General features: G+C 44.0%; 1 protein-coding gene across 1 annotated transcript; it reads right to left on the bottom strand.

Annotated features, from left to right (window-relative positions):
- Window positions 1-31: 31 nt before the first annotated feature.
- Window positions 32-19739, bottom strand: LOC126336790 (dehydrogenase/reductase SDR family member 11-like). The gene is made up of 6 exons (XM_050000811.1): window positions 19583-19739; window positions 13700-13862; window positions 6878-7007; window positions 2724-2853; window positions 1202-1348; window positions 32-207 (listed from the first exon to the last, which is right to left on the bottom strand). Exons 1-6 carry the CDS (start codon window positions 19718-19720, stop codon window positions 169-171), a joined length of 747 nt encoding a protein of 248 aa, XP_049856768.1. The 5' UTR covers window positions 19721-19739; the 3' UTR covers window positions 32-168.
- Window positions 19740-20126: the final 387 nt, after the last annotated feature.

The raw sequence follows: 20126 nt of genomic DNA, 5'->3' as shown, positions 1-20126 counted from the left end.
TATTTTATAAAAAAGTTTGACAAAGATCTTTTACAGTCTATAGAGACTTCAGGAATTAATGAAAACACACACTTTTAACTGAAACGTTAAATTAAGTTACATTTATTCAATACAAATTCATTTAAAAAATAACGGCTGATTTGTTTGACACGATACACAGCGTTGTCACTAGGAAGTGCCAGTAGGATAGATAAGGACGTCATGAACCTGCAACAAATAACGATTTGATTAGAAGCTGTGCCATAAATTTCTATTTTCCCCAGTTCTGTTCAGCACCTCGTCATTTGTTATTTGATCTATCCATCAGATAGCATTCTCCTGTAGCAAAATTATTTAAAAAGCTTCAGTTCTCTTATGTCAACGGTTTACAGGCCACGTTTCACTTCCATACAAACTACACTCCAGAAAGATTGAATACAAATTGGGTAACTGTTTTTCTGAAACTCAATATTAACTGGTAGTGTGGTCTTCACGTAGGACTGCATTGTAAAGTTATTGGTGTTCAGTGTCATCAGTTGTATTTGCCACACTCATAATTACACTGTATATTCCTGGAGAATGATAGCAGACAAGAGAAATTTTGATAACGAATGGTTGCCATCTTATCAATAGTAATATGGCTGTGCAGTTGGAGACCACTATAGAAGAAGCACACTAGATGTTGCGTACCAGAATAGCCCAAGCAGACTCATGGATCTGTGGATCTTTTCTGCACGTAGCCTCAATACCTGAGAGCTCGCAGTTGTTCCAAAACTTATATGAGTCATGTTAAGAATCATTAAATACTAACAGCACAACAATTTTCTATTTTTTTATTGTGGAACTTCCATTATTTCTTGCCGAGCCAAATGCAGTATTCGTTTGATTTTGAACAGTGAAATCTAAATAAAAGACTGAGCATTATCTGACGGACTACCTCCGCGTTTCACTTACGTAACTTACTATTTACGAGAGAATCCTATTACATAAAGCTTTTCCTTTTGAAAATGTTTGGTATTAGTTGTGCTGAGATTGTTTTCCTGTGGGAAGCTACGAACAAAGTGTATGACAGGATATCCAAGATGAATTACTGAATTTTACTACAGAAGGAATCAATTATTAGTTATTCTCTGAAAACTCTATTACGGAATTGAGAAATTAAATTCTGTACCGTTAACGCACGGTACCAGTCTTCTCCGGGAAAAAGCGAATGTGTACTTACTTGTACTCGAGGGTGCTGCGACAGCATGTAGAGAACGGCTTCCGCCACGTCCTCAGACTCCAGGCAGGGTATCATGTCGTATATGTTCGGAGGCACTCCTTTGAAGTTCGAGATGAAATCTGTCTTCACAGCTCCCGGAGAAACTTCCTGTTGAAGGACACAATACTTTTTTTACTAAAAAATGTTTGAAAAGCAATCTAACTAAAAAGCGTTAAATTATTTAATTCTTAGTAAATGACACTGAAGTACTGATATCATTTCCTGTTCGCAGATCAATGTAACATGTCACCTTCTAACACTCATGGTCTTAGACATATGTTACTACACAAGTACGACTTAAAAATCGCACTAGTCATTGCCTGTTACGTGGACAACAAATTCATAAGGGACATTTCAATTCTTTTAAAGCTGCCGAAGTCGACACTTAGTGATGTGATCGTGAAGTGGGAACCGAAGGGGCAGCTAAATCAAGACCTGGCAGATGTTACGTAAAGACGGACAGTGGCCGCCGAGCTTTGAGGAGGGTGGCTGTAAGAAATCGCATGAACCCAGTGGAAGGAATCACGCCAGAGTGCCAGAGTCTGTCAGCAGTCCAGCCAGCACAATGGCTGTGAGTAGAGAGTCAAGAACAATGGGGAACAATGGACGAACATCCCCTCTAAGCCACACATTTCGATAGTCAATACTAAGCTGTGCTTGAGGCAGTATAAACAGCGACGCCGCTGGACAGCAGTTGATTGGAAACATTTCGAGTGACGAATGACTGTACCCCGTGACAATCCGATGAAAGAGATTGAGTTAAGTCCATGACTTACACCCTTTTTAATCGGAGCACTTAATTCTTGGCCTGCCACTCTTATTTGTTCTCTCTTGGTTCTTGTATGTACTGTATATTACCCGTATACTTATTTTTTTGTTCGCAGAAGAGCCAACACAGTGTTACAAGTGGAGGCCGAAATGCACGCGTTGTAGCTCACGCAGGCTGGCGTGAGGAGGGAAGAACTATACTGACGTGAGGTCTGGAACATGACAAGGAACGAGGATTCAGAAAGCGGACGTAATTACTTTGATACTTAACTTTAATCCATTAATGATGAACGTCGCTCTTGACTGCACGTGATTCACAATATTATCTGTTCAGAATACATTCTTGAAGATAGTCATTATAGTAACTGAACATGGCGCCTTGCTAGGTCGTAGAAAAAGAACATAGCTGAAGGCTATGTTAAACTGTCGTCTCTGCAAGTGAAAGCGTATGTAGACAGTGAACCATCGCTAGCAAAGTCGGCTGCACAACTGGGGCGAGTGCTACGGAGTCTCCCTAGGCTAGACCTGCCGTGTGGCGGCGCTCGGTCTGCAATCACTGATAGCGACACGCGGGTCCGACGTGTACTAACGGACCGCGGCCGATTTAAAGACTACCACCTAGCAAGTGTGGTGTCTGGCGGTGACACCACACTTATAATGTCATACGTTGCACTCGGATATCGCTGCCGTGTGCTGTTTGGGACTGTGTACTCACCCCAACGCGGATCTTGCTCTTCTTGGCTACCAGATCCTTCCGCAGTCCTTCCAGCAACGTCTTGACGGCGTGCTTGCTCGCCGTGTACATCGCTATGGCACTGTTTGATGGCTGCACGTGGCCCAGTAAGCTGTGGACGCAAGGAGCAGCTGTTATATACGTGCTCGAAGAAAGAAAAATACACTCTTTGACGTTTAGATTTTAAAAGCTAGGGAAGCACCCCAGCTCATCTCGAATGGTCAAAAAAAAGCATGAAATCATTATTAAATAGCAAACAGTTTCCTGATGTTCTGCGAAATATGTGTGAGTAATATCAGCGTGAGTCACACGTCATTCTATCTTCGTCTGCGACACTCAGTTGTCATATGACGGTGGCCTAAGCAGCCGAAAGCCGGTTCATGCCCAAATAAGAAATACATACGTAAAAAAAAGTTTACATCACCTCGGTTCCGAGAGATCCGGAACCTGTACAAAAAAATTGGAATAGAGATCACAGAATCATCATTTCCGCCTTTCTGTTGTTCATGAAAACCACAGATTGCATGTTGTACCACCAAACAGCGAGACTTCAGAGGTGGTGGTCCGGATTTCTGTACACACCGGTACCTCTAGTACCCAATAGCACGTCCTCTTGCAGTGATGCTTGCCTGTATTCGTCGTGGCATACTATCCACAACTTCATCAAGACATTGTTGGTCCAGATTGTCCCACTCCTCAACAGCGATTCGGCGTGGATCCGTGAGAGTGGTTGGCGGGTAACGTCGTTCATAAACAGCCCTTTTCAGTCTTTCCCAGGCTTGTTCGATAGGGTTCATGTCTGGAAAACATGCTGGCCACTCTAGTCGAGCGATGTCGTTATCCTGAAGGAAGTCATTCACAAGCTGTGTACGATATGGGGGGGGGGGGGGAGGGGCGCGAATTGTCGTCCATGAAGACGAATGCCTCACCAATACGCTGCCGATATGGTTGTACTATCGATCGGAGGATGGAGGATGGCATTCACATATCGTATAGCGTTAGGGCGCCTCGCATGACCACCAGCGGCGTACGTCGGCCCCACATAATGCCACCCCTAAACAGCAGGGAACCTCCACCTTGCTACACTCGCTGGACAGTGTGTCTAAGGCGTTCAGCCTGACCGGGTTGCCTTCAAACACGTCTCCGACAGTTTTCTGGTCGAAGGCATATGCCATACTCATCGGTGAGGAGGTCGTGATGCCAATCCTGAGCGGTCCATTCCGCATGTTGCTGGGCCCTTCTGTACCGCGCTTCATGGTGTCGTGTTTGCAAAGATGGACCTCGCCATGGACGTCGGGAGTGAAGTGCTGATCATGCAGCCTATTGCGCACTGTTTGAGTCGTAACACGACGTCCTGGCTGCAGGAAAAGCATTATTCAACCTGGTGGCGTAGCTGCCAGGGTTCCTCCACTGCAGCAGTTGCCCTTGGCCCGCCTGAGCGAGGCTTGTCATCGACAGTTCCTGTCTCTCTGTATCTCCTCCATGTCCTAACAACATCGCTTTGGTTCACTCCGAGACGCCTGGACACTTCCCTTGTTGAGAGCCCTTCCTGGCACAAAGTAACAATGCGGACGCGATAGAACCGCGGTATTGACCGTCTAGGCATGGTTGAAATGCAGACAACACGAGCCGTTTACCTTCTTCCTGGTGAAATGACTGGAACCGATCGGCTGTCGGAACTCTTCCGTCTAATAGGCGCTGCTCATGCACGGTTGTTTACATCTTTGGGCGGATTTAGTGACATCTCTGAACAGTCAAAAGGACTACGTCTGTGATACAATATCGACAGTCAACGTCTATCTTCAGGTGTTCTGGGAACTGGGGTGATGCAAATCTTTTTTGATGCATGTATATTGCATAATATCAGGAAAGTCTATCCTGCTTAATATTGTTCGTTTTCTAACTACTACCGACTGAAAATTCAATTATAAAACGAAAATCATTTTCAGACACGGAGATGAGTCTGTTCATCAACGTCATTTGTGTGTAAAACTCTGTAGTTGTACACAATCGTCGTTTTAAGCTGCAGAAGCGCAAGTCGCCGAACAAACAATACCTTGCAACAGACAATTATGACGAGCAGATTCACAGGAGTTATATAAATGAGGTATCGTTCGACAAAAAACTAAACATTTGCTTGAAACGACGTATGTTAATATATGCATTACAAATAGAGTGATGTTTCCAGAAACAGAAGTTGCTGCGTTGCCGTAAGCTCTCCCCTAATCGTCATACACGTGTTTGTTTCGGTGGAGTAATTAAAACTCATCAGAATGGAACAGTAGGTTTACATGACTGGTCGACCTGTGCGCAGGTTGCGTTATTTTCGACGTATACGCCTAGGAGAGCAGTGTCAAAAGCTGCAGGTCCCACATTACCCAGATTTTTGCCGCGTTTTTTGGACCCCGCTGTGAATTATATACTTGGTAATTGTTAAGTTTTTATGAACTAATACCTGTTATGACTTGTCAGTCCGCTAGACATTATCGTCTGTTACAAGCTGTTGTCAATGCAGCGGCGTATACTGCTGTGGTCTTTACTTTCAAATACCTGCTGCACATAAATGCAGTAATTTAAGGGTAAATGACCTTGACGGTCTTCATTTTTGATGTATTTTAGTCGTTAAAGCTCAGGTACTTCACCTCTGGGCTCAGATATTCCCTATGAAATACAAGCGACATTACTGAGTGAATTTAGTGATCGAATAACACACAGTTCGTTGAATTTTGCAGAAAGCGTTCAGAATAAAATCATGAAAAAGTGCCAGCACGTACAGTGGACGATTCAAAAGTAGTTTCAATTTCATGGTGGCTATATTTTGTCAACCTCCGACCGGCCGTGAAATTAAAACTACAGTGAAAATCCTGGGCAGTTTAGTGCAGGTTTGTTCCGCATTGTCTGCAGTAAGCCAATCTATCGCGTTACTTCGAACTGTTCAGTTATGAGCGCACAATGAGCGCTTAGCGATACCTAGGAAGTAGCAATGGTCTTATTTGTTTGTCCTATGTATACTGAGCGACAAGTGTTGCGTGTGAGTTCATATATGCCTGATATGTTGAATTCATCTCTGGGTGTACCCTGTGTTCAGAGCTTTTTCTGTGGAGTGTGGTCTCTCCTGTGTCCAATTTGATGTCCCTATTTCTTTAATATGCTGCCTATTCTGTGAACTATTTCATTATTGCTGGTGAGTATGTGGCATTTCGTTTTATGTGTGTGTGTGTGTGTGTGTGTGTGTGTGTGTGTGTGTGTGTGTGTGTCAGTGTGTGTGTATGTTGTCGCTCTGTTGTGTATGGCATGTGTTGTGTATGGCATGTGGTCACTATCTGTGTGTTCTGAAAGGTCTTGTTTTTGTATGAGGGCTGTTCATTCTCTTATCTTGATATAGCGAAATTACTTCAGATATGAAGTGATGTGTTAACTTGTCAACCGCATCATTTAGTTGCAGATGACATTATAATGTACAGAGACTCCTGCACAGTCGTGTAACACAATTTTAGGGTAATGGCAACAACAAACAAAAACTGTCCTTAGATCCGATTTTCTGGATCAGTCATCACAGTCATCAGTCATCACAGTCATCAGTCATCACAGATGTGAAATGAATAAAATCCTTATACGATGCTACAAAGGTGCTCAAGCATGTCTGGGTGATATAAAAAACAGTGCCTTCCATAATAGACTGGTCTTATACCCAATAATTTCAATAATGTCATCTGTAAACATGGCCAGATAAAGAGTAGGAAATTCAAATGAAAACTGCTGTAATATAATGCTACGGCGATGATACAGAATAGTGATACAAGAGAGACATTGGAGTACAGTATCTCGTCATTCCCTATTTCATGAAATGCTGAAGGTAAGATCAGCATTAAATTTACCCAGAGGATTCCTATGTCGCACTTTGTAAGATACAGAGGGAAACGACGACATTAATGGGAATAGGTATGAGATAATTATTACGGCCAGACTGTTAAATATGTATGGTATTCTGAAGTAGTTGAGCAGGCTACAAGTAATGGTTACCACAGAGAAGGCTAAGCCATGGAACTACAAATAACGTCGTGTTGCTCTCAAGTACAAGGACCGGGGGTCTGACAGACGCTGGGCAAGTAGATGAGGGAACTATTCCTCCGTACCTGCTGATGTGGATGACGAAGCCGTCATCGACGCCCCGGCTCAGCATGTCCTGCACGGCCTCCCTGGTGCAGATGCTCAGACCCAACACGTTCACGTCCAGGATGCGCTTCCATTCTTCCGTCTTACCAGCTGTTTCAACAAAAACAAGAACTTTTCAGGAGGAGAACATTGGCGAGAGTACAATTTTAACATACTCGTACCTCTTGTGGATGTGAGTGCAGTAACACAAACAAGAAATAATTTTTACTCAGAACACTATTAGCTAGAAATTTTTTATGGGGGAAGGGTAAGAAAGAACTGACATTTCGCTAATTAAATTCATTTGTTATTAGTATCCAGCCGCGCGGGATTAGCCGAGCGGTCTCAGGTGCTGCAGTCATGGACTGTGCGGCTGGACCCGGCGGAGGTTCGAGTCCTCCCTCGGGCATGGGTGTGCGTGTTTGTCCTTAGGATAATTTAGGTTAAGTAGTGTGTAAGCTTAGGGACTGATGACCTTAGCAGTTAAGCCCCGTAAGATTTCATACACGTTTGAACATTTTTGATTATTATCCCCGTTTGAGCCACACGGGATCACGTGATGTATACATCGATAAGCCAAAACATTATGATCACTGCCCCGTCGCAACGCTGGATGCCGCCTGGTGGCGTTTTGGGCACGTGACACAGTAAAAGAAGTATGCAAGCGGAGTAGACATGTACGGAGGAACACGCTAGCGAAGATATAAACTGCAACTGGGGAAATCCATTGAGATAAGTGACTTTGACAAAGGGCGGATTATTATTTTGCAGAGCCTCTGAAGGAGTATCTCGAAAACGGCGAAGCTCGTTGAATGTTCACGTGCTTCTCTAGTGAGCATCTACGGAAAGAGATAGGACAATGAGACTACCGCTAGGAGCTATATGTTCCGACGTCCACGACTCTCCTCAGAACGTCGAGGCTTGTCTAGTCTGTATAGTAGGATAGATGGTGTTGTGTGACATCTCTGTCGAAAGAGCACAACGCTGGTGCACGCACAAGCGTTTCGGAGCACACCGTTCATCGTACATTGTTGAACATAGAGCTCCGCAGCAGACCATCCCTATGTGTTCACATGTTGACCCAGCGACATCCTCAATTAAGATTGCAGTGGGCACGGGAGCATCGGGATTCGACCATCGATCAATGGAAACGTGACAGCTCTTAGGATGAACCACGTTGTTGCTACACTAGGCCGATGGTCGTCTCAACAAACACTGTCATCGAGGTGAACGGCGTATAGACCCGTACTGCACGCTAACGATTCAAGGTGGTGTGAGCAGTATTATGCTATGGGAGACATCCTCCTGCTCTTGAATGGGGTCTGTGGTAATAATCGAAAACACCTTGACAGCTGCGAACGACCTGCATCCCTTAATGTTTGATGTCTTTCCCGACGCCAATGTCGGCTTTCAGCTGTATAACTGTCCGTGTCTCGGAGCCAAAACCGTGCTACAATTGTTTGAGGGGCATTGTAGAGAACTCACTTGGATATCTGGTAGACCATTCGCTTAATGCAAATCCAATCGAACCGATCTGTGTCGCTATCGGGCGCCATCAACGGGCACGCCCATTCGCCCATCCGCCGTTCATAAGTCCCAAGGGGAGGAGAGTAACACAGGATTTACCTGACGGCATTGCCTGCATTCGTCAGAGGAGAGAGGTTGGGTTGAACTTCTTTATTTGCGATATGGCATCGGGGTATGCGGGATGATAAAAAGGAAATCATAGGGGCGGAGCTGCAAGCAGCGTCCGCTGGTCGCACACCCGGGTATTCAGCGGTCGAATAGTGCAACAGGCAGCTGATAGCGGTGTCGAACATCTTGAGGAGCGCCAACGCCTCGAATGAGGGGATTGGCAGAGGTGTGCGACCGTCGGTAAAAACGGCTGGCAGTCTGCTGGATACGGAGCATCACCTCCAATTCACCGGCTGTATGGTGCAGGTAGAGATGCGGGAACTGCGGGTGTACATGAAAGACCCGCCGGAGAATCTTATTCTGCTGCGCCTGGAGACGCTGGATATTTGCCCCATGCCTCACACGCGTGGTCAACAATCGGTCGAATAAATAACCGGAAGATGAGGAGGCCATTCCGGACGGAGAGGTCAGACCCTTCATTAAGGAATGGGTACAGAGCGCCCATCCGCTGGTGGACCTTAGCACGGACTGCGTCTGTATTTGGCTTCCAGAGGAGGCGATCGTCCATGATGACGCCCAGGTACCGGACAGTCTTCTGCCAGGGGAGGGCGGTCCCGTAAAGGCGAAGTGGTGGGGCCGGCATCGCCGTCTTCCGTGTAAAGACGATGGCCTGCGTCTTCAGGGGGTTGAACCGGATGCGCCAACGAGCTGCCCAAATTTCCAGATCATCGCACGCCTGCTGCAACCGGGAATGCATGGCTGCATGCCACCGGCCCCTGGTGTAGAGCATCGTATCGTCGGCATAGACGGGCACGCAAATCAGCGGCTTACTATTTATGCGAATTACATGACCTAATGCCACGTACTTCCACAAACCTGCCAACAACAGATCCCTGATACGCAGAATCAGTGATGTACTTCGTACCAAAGACAGACACACAAACTATTAAGCTGGGAGTCATAATGTTTTTGCTCATCTGTGGAACAAGAGTTATTTACAGAGATTTGTTTCGCCTTTTCCTTATGCCCATGTTCTTTTCATTCTCTCGGAATTGGAAATTCTTCCGTCTTTTTTGGTGTACTACTCTCACCAGCGTCATTTCTAAATTGCTGCTGTTGTCACGACGCATTAATTTCCGCATGACAAACTTTTGCAGTTCATCGCATTTTTGTGTGAAGTATTATTGTTCCATCTAAGGTGAAGTTTTCAGAAAATTACCTATTGATGAATGCGATAGCAAACATACTACGGTACGATGGAAGAACGTACGTTTTTGGAACTACGAAGTGAATAGTGAGTGTAGATGTTCTTAATGAGAATAGTAACATGGAGAGAATGAAATGAAATGTCGTGTGACGAGGGCCTCCCGTCGGGTAGACCGTTCGCCTGGTGCAAGTCTTTCGATTTGACGACACTTCGGCGACTTGCGCGTCGATGGGGATGAAATGATGATGATTAGGACAACACAACACCCAGTCCCTGAGCGGAGAAAATCTCCGACCCAGCCGGGAATCGAACCCGGGCCCTTTGGATTGACAGTCTGTCGCGCTGACCACTCAGCTACCGGGGGCGGACATGGAGAGAATAGATGTGGGGAATACAGAACACTCAGGCGCAACAGGTGTACTAAAGACACTGCCTACTCTACGCTTGTCCGTTCTCTGCCATAGCACTATTGTGCGGTACGCGATCTTTACCAGATAGTATTGACGGAGGACGTCGAAAAAGTCCAGAGAAGGGTAGCTCGATTTGCATTATCGGGAAGCAGAGAAGAGAGTGTCACGGATGTGATGTGCGAAATAGGGCGCCAATAATTAAAATAAAGGCGTTATTCGTTGCGGCAAGATCTTTTCCGAAATTTCGGTCACCAACATTCTCTTTTGAATGTGAAAATATTTCATTAATGTCAGCCTACACAGGAGGAAGGATTTAAGTGTTCATATTTTACATGTCCTTCTCAATAGTGGAACGGTAGAAAAATAGTCTGAAGGTGTTTCGATTAATCCTCTGCGAGGCACTCGTGAATTGCACAGCATGTAGATGTACATGTAGAAATAAGAGTTTACGAGGGCTGGGACTTTAATATTGGAAACTATTTTATTGACAACTGATACAAAATAGCTTTATAGTGTTTTACTGTCCTTCAGAGTAGTCACTAGCATTGTGTAAAACCCGTTGAGAACGACATGGATGTCGTAGGATATGCTTAGTAGTGTCAGTTGTGTTGATAATTCTAGTGGAACGGTCTTTTGCCCGACAAATGCCCTTAACATTTCTGAAGCGAATGCCGTGAAGTGCTTCCTTCATCTTAGGAATCAAGTTAAGTCACAGGGGTTTAAGTCCCGGGATAGTGGTGGGTGGTATAGCGCTTACCCGCCCCATCGATCAAATAAATCACCCACAACTTGCTCCATATACAACTGAGCACTGTCATCCAAAGTGATGTGCGGGTCCTGCAAAAAAGTGTCACCGCTTGTTTCTGTAAGCTGACCGCAGGCTGTGTTCCAAGGATGAATATATTAAGGAAAGAAGCGGCGGTAATTTTTGCAGGTCCCACCCATCATTTCGCAGGACAATGCTCACGTGCGTATTGTGCAAGTTGTGTCTGAATTGTTAGATCGATGGGGCTGGGAAGTGCTGTACCACCCACCACTATCCCAGGACTTCAACCTTTGTGACTTAACTTGATTCCTAAGATTAAGGAAGCACTTCATGGCATTCGCTTCAGAGCTGTCACAGAGATTTGTCGGACACTACAGCGGTACGCTCGAACTAGGCGTTGCTAAGTCCAAATCGCTGGCAACGGGCTGTACACAATGCTGGAGACCACTCTGAACAACAGTAATGCTTTGAAACATGTATCTATTTTGTATAAATTGTAAATAAATAGTTTCCACTGTTGAAGTTGCTACCCTGGTACTAATAAATATGTACCTCTAATGGTTCAAATGGCTCTGAGCACCATGGGACTAAACATCTATGGTCATCAGTCCCCTAGAACTTAGAACTACTTAAACCTAACTAACCTAAGGACATCACACAACACCCAGCCATCACGAGGCAGAGAAAATCCCTGACCCCGCCGGGAATCGAACCCGGGAGAACGCTACCGCACGACCACGAGATGCGGGCTGTAGATCTCTTATCGCAAATGCTGCCATTTCAAGGTGACAGCATTGTGCAGAACGGAACATATCAAAGTTATACACAAAAGGAACCACATTGTTCACTTTACTAAGGAACCATTTGTCGTAGCCAAAAAAATAATGTTCAGCTAAGGCTAATCGGTTACACAACAGGACTCTGTTGAGCCCCAACACGCATTCGTTCCCCCCGCTGCTCTAAGCATAACTGCCTGTCGTCTTCTATGGAGCAGTCAAGGTAAGTAGTTTAATGGTAAGACACTGGACTTACAGTCGGGAGGGCGACGGTTCGTATCCTCACTCGACCATCCAGATTTAAGTTTCCGGTAATTTCTGAAAAATGCTTAGGGTGAATACCGGGATGATTCTTTAGATATGGTACGGTCGATTTCCCTATCTGTCCTTCGCCAATCCAAGTTTGTGGCCCCTCTCTTAATGACTCCATCGTCGACAGAACGTTAAACTGCAATATTCCTTTTTTTTTTTTTTTTTGTTAAGATACGTTGAAGATCCGCCGATTTCATCTACGACTGGAGCCCAAGAATAGGTAGGTAGCAAATTGCTTGTCCGCTGACACTACTGTTATCAGTTTTGGTGCCATTTATTATAACGTAGGACACAATTCAAGATCCAGAAGCTGTCGCCCAACGACCAATAATATATTATTAATGGGGAAGTTTTGCTTTTTATGACTAGATCTCCAGATTATTTAGCTGTCAGAAGGAATAACGAAATAAATAAATGAATCAGGACATTAGAATAACATAAAAACAAATAAATGTAATGAAATACGAAGCACAAAAGGTAGCGCACAAAATATAATTTTAAAAAACTAAATACGTGTCTAGCTGCAACCTGACACCAAAAATTCGAAAAACCATACATACGAGAAAATCAAGAGAGTTTCTCAGTTCAGATATTTAGGCGAAAACATTCCGGAAACTGGCTTGGAAAACACTGGTTACAAATTCATCAGCACGTATTGGAAAGAGGCTGCAGGCTTAGAAATAGATCTATAACCAAAAAAATGCACTTCGAAACACACAAAACTGAGACACTGTAACACAGTCTTTAGATCAAAGGTGTTTATTGGATCTGAAACACTCGTTTTAAACAGAAAGAGAGAGTTTGAAGAAATTCAAAAGTAATGAGGAAAATTGTAGGTCTAAATTATACTGAAGAAGGAACGTGCAGACGAAGAGCAAATAAAGAACCTGGAAAAAGTAACAGAATTTATTCAGATATGAAAAAAAAACGCAGGCTAAAATTCTATGGGTGTATTGAGAGCTGAAGCAACCAGATTAACTAGATGGGTTTGAAACTAAACTCGCCTCAAAGTTAAAACTGAAACAATAAAATGGATCGTTGTTGTAAAAGAAGACCTGAAGGAGCTGGGAATACCTCAACTTTATGTGCCACACACAAAAATTTTAGACAGAAAATTCACGACTTAATAGTTGGCCCGGCAGTTAAATCCTAGAATACCAGAACAGTTTCGTCTGACGAGTGGAAAAGAGCCCATTCCGAGAGAATGGAAGAGACATAGGCACAAGGAGAAGCTGAAACAAAACTCTATAAATTCCTCTTGTAACTCTGATTACCCAAAACATAATGACCGCCTGCTTAACAGCTTGTTTGTCCGTCTATGGAATGAAATACATCACAGATTCTAAGTATCAGGGATCCGACAGTTTGTTGGTAGGTTTGTGTGACATTAGATGAAATAAACACGCAGTGCCATTCGAGCAAATTATTTGAAATTTTGAATGAGAAGCACGAGATCTATTATTTTGCTATGGACAACAACAGGCTTAGGATATTCTTCTTATTCAAGAAGTGTTGGACTGGATAGAATGATTTAAAAACCACCGCCGCTGCATTAACTTTTAAACACATTCATAGCTGACCGTGTCATAGTCATTTGCAGAAATAGTCCTGCTGCGGCCTGAAGCAGAACATCAGATTAATAGTAGCTACAGCATACACGAAGCTGGAGGGTTTCGTAAATACAATCGCATACTTACACGTCAGATCGCTGTCAATGCCCAAGCCAGCGTTGTTAATTAAAATGTCGACACCAGAAAGGTTTTCTTTGATCCACTTGAATGCTGCTACGATGCTGCTCTCGTCTGCTACATCGCCCTTAATCGCGTGCAGTTTACCAGGAGCGTCCTTCAGTGCTAATGCCTGAAAAGCATATGAATAAATAATAAAGAAACAGCGAGTGGAGCGGTGTGACTCGCAGGGTTCAAGAGTCAAAGCTGCAAGGAACAGTTGAGCATGGTTCACAGTAGGAAATTAGTAATGATGAAATGTCGAATGCATCCTTAGCCAGTGCTTGAAGTGAATACTTTAGAGTGGAAGTAGGTAAATGCTTCGATATTTTGTACGATATGCCTTACCTGATCTATAAGTCCACAGGGTTTTCACCTCTTCGTATCCCTAAACGGTAATACGTAATAGTTGATATTGTACAAAATAAATTTTAAAAAAGTTTCATTATAATGATAAGACTCTTACTTCAGATTCAGTTACCTACACTACACTAAGTGCTCCATGTAAACAAATACGGTAAAAAGCCACAAACTGTAATCGGGCTTCCCTGACAAAAAGTCAAAGGTCAAAAAACAAACAAGACAGTTCGCTAGCAGCTCAACTACTTACTCTGTACTCAGATTCAGTACAGTTAATAGAACTCGCAAACCTCTACAGAGTGAAAGTCGAAGTAAAAGTGAAATGAAAGTGAAATATTTTTCCACTCAGAACTCCATCGACTTACGCAGATTACAACTACCACTAACATACTGAATAACGTCAGAAAAACAGCGGTCTGGTAAAGGTTTCTGTTTACAGATGTTTACCAGCACGGAAACCTTCCTCTTGAAGAAAGTGTCATACAGGTTGACTCCTTATCTCAGTTATGGCTGTATTTCCGTGACAAAGAAGCACTGAAAAAATGTTAAACAACAAATACAACTCCAACAATGAAAAAGGAATGCTACAATGACGGTTGACAGGGGTGACAGCCCAGATAATGAAAGTAGAGAGGAGGAGTAAAAAATGCAACAGTATAGGGAAAACATAGTAGAAAAAATAAAGCAATTCTGCTGCCCAGAAAGCAATAGAAACTTACTAGTCAGCCTGTTGTGCAGCGCTGTGGCATTCTGATTTGAGACATCGTAGCGAGCAGTTACATTTTTCAGAGAAAGGGATCTGTTATTTGTGAATCTGGGAGAAACAATTTACAATACCTTATTATGGTGATGAAAACTGATGTGTAATACATTCTTGTTCTTTCACTGATGGAGAAGATTTTCGAGTAATTTTAAAAGTATGTCAGCAATGTTTGTAATGAGAGAACTTTTTTAATTGTTATAGTCTTCTTATGTCGTGCAGTCTTTTCATTAATAATCAGAGTCTCATTTCTAAAAAAAAAAAAATCTTTAGAGTGAAAGCCACCACCATGATTCATAGTTACGTTTGGAACATTTTGTCATTTGTGCATTGGATCTTACACCACACAAAGTCACAGATTGTTTCTGCCAAGCAAAATGAAAGCAATTAGTATTGAGTAGTTTCTTTTCTTTCAGCTGCTGCATCTGCTGATTTGTATTTGCTTTCGAAACGTCAGCAGTCCAGACCTCACATAGCTTTCTTGTGCAAACAGTGTGTAGTCGACATTGCCATGCATCGTGCTAGCAAGCAGATTAATTTTCATTGAACAGTAATGTTAATCATATACAGTTATTTTATCACAAGTGGAGTAGTGATATATTTTCCTGGATATTCCAAGTCTAACGTTGCACTTCGTATCTCGTAACGTTTACAGTGAACTTCAGTACTGAGTTTTAGTTATATAGTTTTGATTGAGCACACATTTAGTTTCCTTTGGCAGATAATTAGATTCATTTTCTTTATTTCACATTTTACGTTTCATGAAGTTTAAAGTTTTATTCCCGACACTGTTCACATGTGGAACACAGGGCCAACCTACAGTCTGTTTTGCTCAGCAACTGAACACGATATCTAAAGTACACGTCATTTGAGGAGAAAGTTTTTGGAATCAATATATTCAGTTTTCTCACAAATAGATAAATTACAACGGTAGTTCATAAAAAATACATCTGGTCGCTGTTCCACACGCGTTCCTTTCTTATGTTTTCATCTTTTAGTGAGCATGTTCTCATCTGCCACAAATGTTTTTGCTGTCTGCATAATAACATGGGCTGTTAAGGGTAAGGTCCATAGTAATATTAGTAATATGCCTAGACAAAATGTTAGATTCTTCTTTGAAGGCACTCACGTAATGCTAACGAGCTTTAAAGTCATCCAAAAGAACAAATTTTTCAGATGGCGCTGAGCACTATGAGACTTAACTTCTGAGATCATCAATCCCCTAGAACTTAGAACTACTTAAACCTAACTAACCTAAGGACATCACACACATCCATGCCCGAGGCAGGATTCGAATCTGCGACCATATCGGTCGTGCGGTTCCAAACTGTAACGCCTAGAACCACTCGGTCACCCCGGTCGGCCTCCGAACGAACAGCTCCACCGGCTTACAGAGCCCACTCTTGAAACTGACAGTTAGACGACACTGATCCACTGTCTCTAGTTGTATTTTCTTTTGGGGGGGGGGGGGGGGGGGAGACTGCACCCTGCCTAACCTGTCTCTTTGTGAGATTTCGAAAGAATATAGCTACCACGATCCATTAGTTTTCTAAAAGAATTACGATTGTGTTTGTATCAGTCGTCATAAGTATTGTCCAATGTCCGGTCATCAACTCTCCATAGCATGCTTGTAGTGGTATTTTTGAAGATGAATGTCCTTATCCACTGTGGTTCATGGTTCCTTCAGTTGTTGGACGTAACATTTCGGAACTGTTCCTAGACCACCATCAGACTCACAATCATTATTCCTCCTCAGTGTGTCGGTGAGAAAATTTGCTTTACATCATGTAATGTGCTACCATGTAACGTGCATGAAAACGACCCATCCCCCACTACAGCTACCTCTCCCAGTGAGTGCAACGTACTCCTTCACGTAGCAGCTTATCAACGGCCACTCGATTTATTGGCTTTCACTCACTCATGGGTGCTGTTACTACGTGGACTTCTCTATCAAACAAAACAACTGTCTTGACTCTCGTTATGTGCACAGATACATCGATGTGAGGGCCGTAGAGTCACCTCCATACCGAACCAGCGGTCGCATAATTAGTTTTGCAGATGAATGGTATTTATAGCTACTCAGACAGGTCATTCTCAATTCTTAACGATGTATGAACTTCAGACTTTCTGAGTACATCAGGAGATTATTAAAGGGCCATTACTTTTCACAATACGTTCAAACGGCCTAGTGGATACCGACGAAAGTTCCATGAGCCATTTCTCTAGTAATACTGTTATTTACAGAAAATACTAGAAGGTTGTAGCGAAATGCAGAAAGACCTACAGAGGTTATCTCTCAACGTAAATAAATGTAACCTATTCCAGATAAATAGGCGGCAGGAGGGGTTATTGTAATACTGCACCATTGCAGAACAATCACTGGAAGCAATCACATCTATTTATTATGTGGAAGGATGTTCAGAAGGTATACTTCATCCACTTAGAAGATAAACCATAAAACACTCGTTCGATCAATACTTGAATATTGCTCATCAGTATGGAGTCCGTAACAGGTACGACTATTATAGGAAATTGGGAAGACCCAAATAGGAGGAGCACATTTCTTCAGTGGTTTATTTAGTAAGCGCGAAAGCTACTCAGAGATGCTCAAAAATGGTTCAAATGGCTCTGAGCACTATAGGACATAACTTCTAAGGTCATCAGTCCCCTAGAACTTAGAACTACTTAAACCTAACTAACCTAAGGACATCACACACATCCATGCCCGAGGCAGGATTCGAACCTGCGACCGTAGCGGTCACGCGGTTCCAGACTGAAGCGCCTAGCACCGCCGGCCAGAGATGCTCACCCAATTCCAATGACAGATGTTACAAGAGAGTCACTATGCTTACGATGAGCTTCATTATTAAAGTTTCGGGAGCCTATGTTCTTAGAAATATCAACCAATAAACTGCTTGTTCCTTCGCGTATCTCACGGAAAGATGAAGAAAAAGTTAGAGAGATTGTAGATCAAACAGACGCTTAAAAAGAATCGCTCTTCCTGTGCACCATTCGCGAATGGGAGAAGGAGGAAGGGTATTGACCGCCATTAACAGTGCATCTCCAACACACACCATAAGGTGGCTTGCGTAGTGTAGATACAGACCTAGGAGGTCATTGGGACAAGGGCTATTGTGTTCTGTAGCCTGTAACGGTTAACATGGAACTAGAAGGCGTACGACAGAGAAAACTGCATGTGGAAGGAGAAGTACAGTGCGCAGTACAAAGGAATGATGATTTTGCGTGTAATACACTGCTGGCCATTACAATTACTACACCACGAACATGACGTGCTACAGACGCGAAATTTAATCTACAGGAAGAAGATGCTGTGATATGCAAATGATTAGCTTTTCAGAGCATTCACACAAGGTTGGCGCCGGTGGTGACACCTACAACGTGCTGACATGAGGGAAGTATACAAACCGATTTCTCATACACAAACAGTAGTTGAACGGCATTGCCTGGTGAAACGTTGTTGTGATGCCTCGTGTAAGGAGGAGAAATGCGTACCATCACGTTTCCGACTTTGATAAATGTCGAATTGTTGCCTATCGCGATTGCGGTTTATCGCATCGCGACATTGCTGCTCGCGTTGGTCGAGATCCAGTGACTGTTAGCAGAAGATGAGAAGATGGAATCAGTGGGTTCAGGAGGATAATACGTAACGCCGTGCTAGATCCCAACGACCTCGTATCACTAGCAGTCGAGATGACATGCATCTTACCCGCGTGGCTGTAACGGATCGTGCAGCCACGTCTCGATCCCTGAGTCAACAGATGGGAACGTTTGCAAGACAACAACCATCTGCACGAACAGTTCGACGACATTTGCAGCAGCAGCATGGAGACCATGGCTGCGGTTGCCCTTGACGTTTCATCACAGACAGGAGCACCTGCAATGGTGTACTCAACGACGAACTTGGATGCACGTATGGCAAAACGTCATTTTTCTGATGAATCTAGGTTCTGTTTACAGCATCATGATGGTCGCATCCGTGTTTGGCGACATCGCGGTGAACGCACATTGGAAGCGTGTATTCGTCATCACCATACTGGCGTATCACCCTGCGTGATAGTATGGGGTGCCATTAGTTACATGTCTCGGTCACCTCTTGTTCGCATTGACGGCTCTTTGAACACAATGGACGTTACATTTCAGATGTGCTACGACCCGTGGCTCTACCCTTCATTCGATCCCTGCGAAACCCTACATTTCAGCAGGATAGTGCAAGACCACATATTGCAGGACCTGTACGAGCCTCTCTGGATACAGAAAATCTTCGACTACTGCCCTAACCAGCACATTCTCCAGATCTCTCGCCAATTGAAAACGTCTGGTCAATAGTGGCCGTGCGACTGGCTCGTCACAATACGCCAGTCACTACTCTGTATGAACTATGGTATCGTGTTGAAGCTGCACGGGCAGCTGTACCTGTATACGCCATCCAAGCTCGGTTTGACTCAATGCCCAGGCGCATCAAGGCCGTTATTACGACCAGAGGTGGTGGTTCTGGGTACTGATTTCTCAGGATCTGTGTACCCAAATGTAATCACATGTCAGTCCTAGTATAATATATTCATCCAATGAATACCCGTTCATCATCTGCATTTATTCATGATGTAGCAATTTTAATGGCCAGTAGTGTAGGTAAGAAAGAGAGCAATGAGTGTCACCTAGTAGATGAAAGAGAGAGTTCAGAAACAAAGTAATTGTTTTCCGGGAACGCCTACCTTGACCCTATCGACCCTCCTGGCCAGGCCGACGACGGTGAGGCCGTGTCTGAGCAGCGCCTGTGTGATGGCGGCGCCGATGCCGGAGCTGGCGCCAGTCACCAGTGCGACGCGGCCTGCGTACGTCTCGATGCCCATGCCTGCTGCTGTTGGCTGCCCTGATGCGACTGACAGCAGCGGGCAGGCCCAGCTCTTTATAGACGCGGCCTACGGCTCTCGGGGAAAAGTGCAACATCACCATCATTCCACAGTGACAACTCGAGCTCTACCCGGATACACCTTGACTGATAAGGAAAGCGGATGTGCACACTCCCTCTGTCACACTGTCGGTCGGTCGGCTCCACAAGTATGCAACTTGACTGATAAGGAAAGCATCTCTGTACACTTCGTGTGGCCTTGTCTTACTGCCACCTGTAGGTCGCACATCTCACCAATGTGTCGGATGGTAGATGAGTAATGTAGCAAGATAATGAATTAGCTGTGACATACTGTGTTTTAAATACCTCGTAGATGTCATTCAAACTAAAGGACTAGGCAAAGAAGC

Source organism: Schistocerca gregaria, chromosome 2, assembly GCF_023897955.1.
Source record: "Schistocerca gregaria isolate iqSchGreg1 chromosome 2, iqSchGreg1.2, whole genome shotgun sequence".
NCBI lineage: Eukaryota > Metazoa > Arthropoda > Insecta > Orthoptera > Acrididae > Schistocerca > Schistocerca gregaria.
The sequence above is the reverse complement of the archived record's forward strand: the minus strand, read 5'-3'. Positions and strand labels throughout refer to the sequence as shown.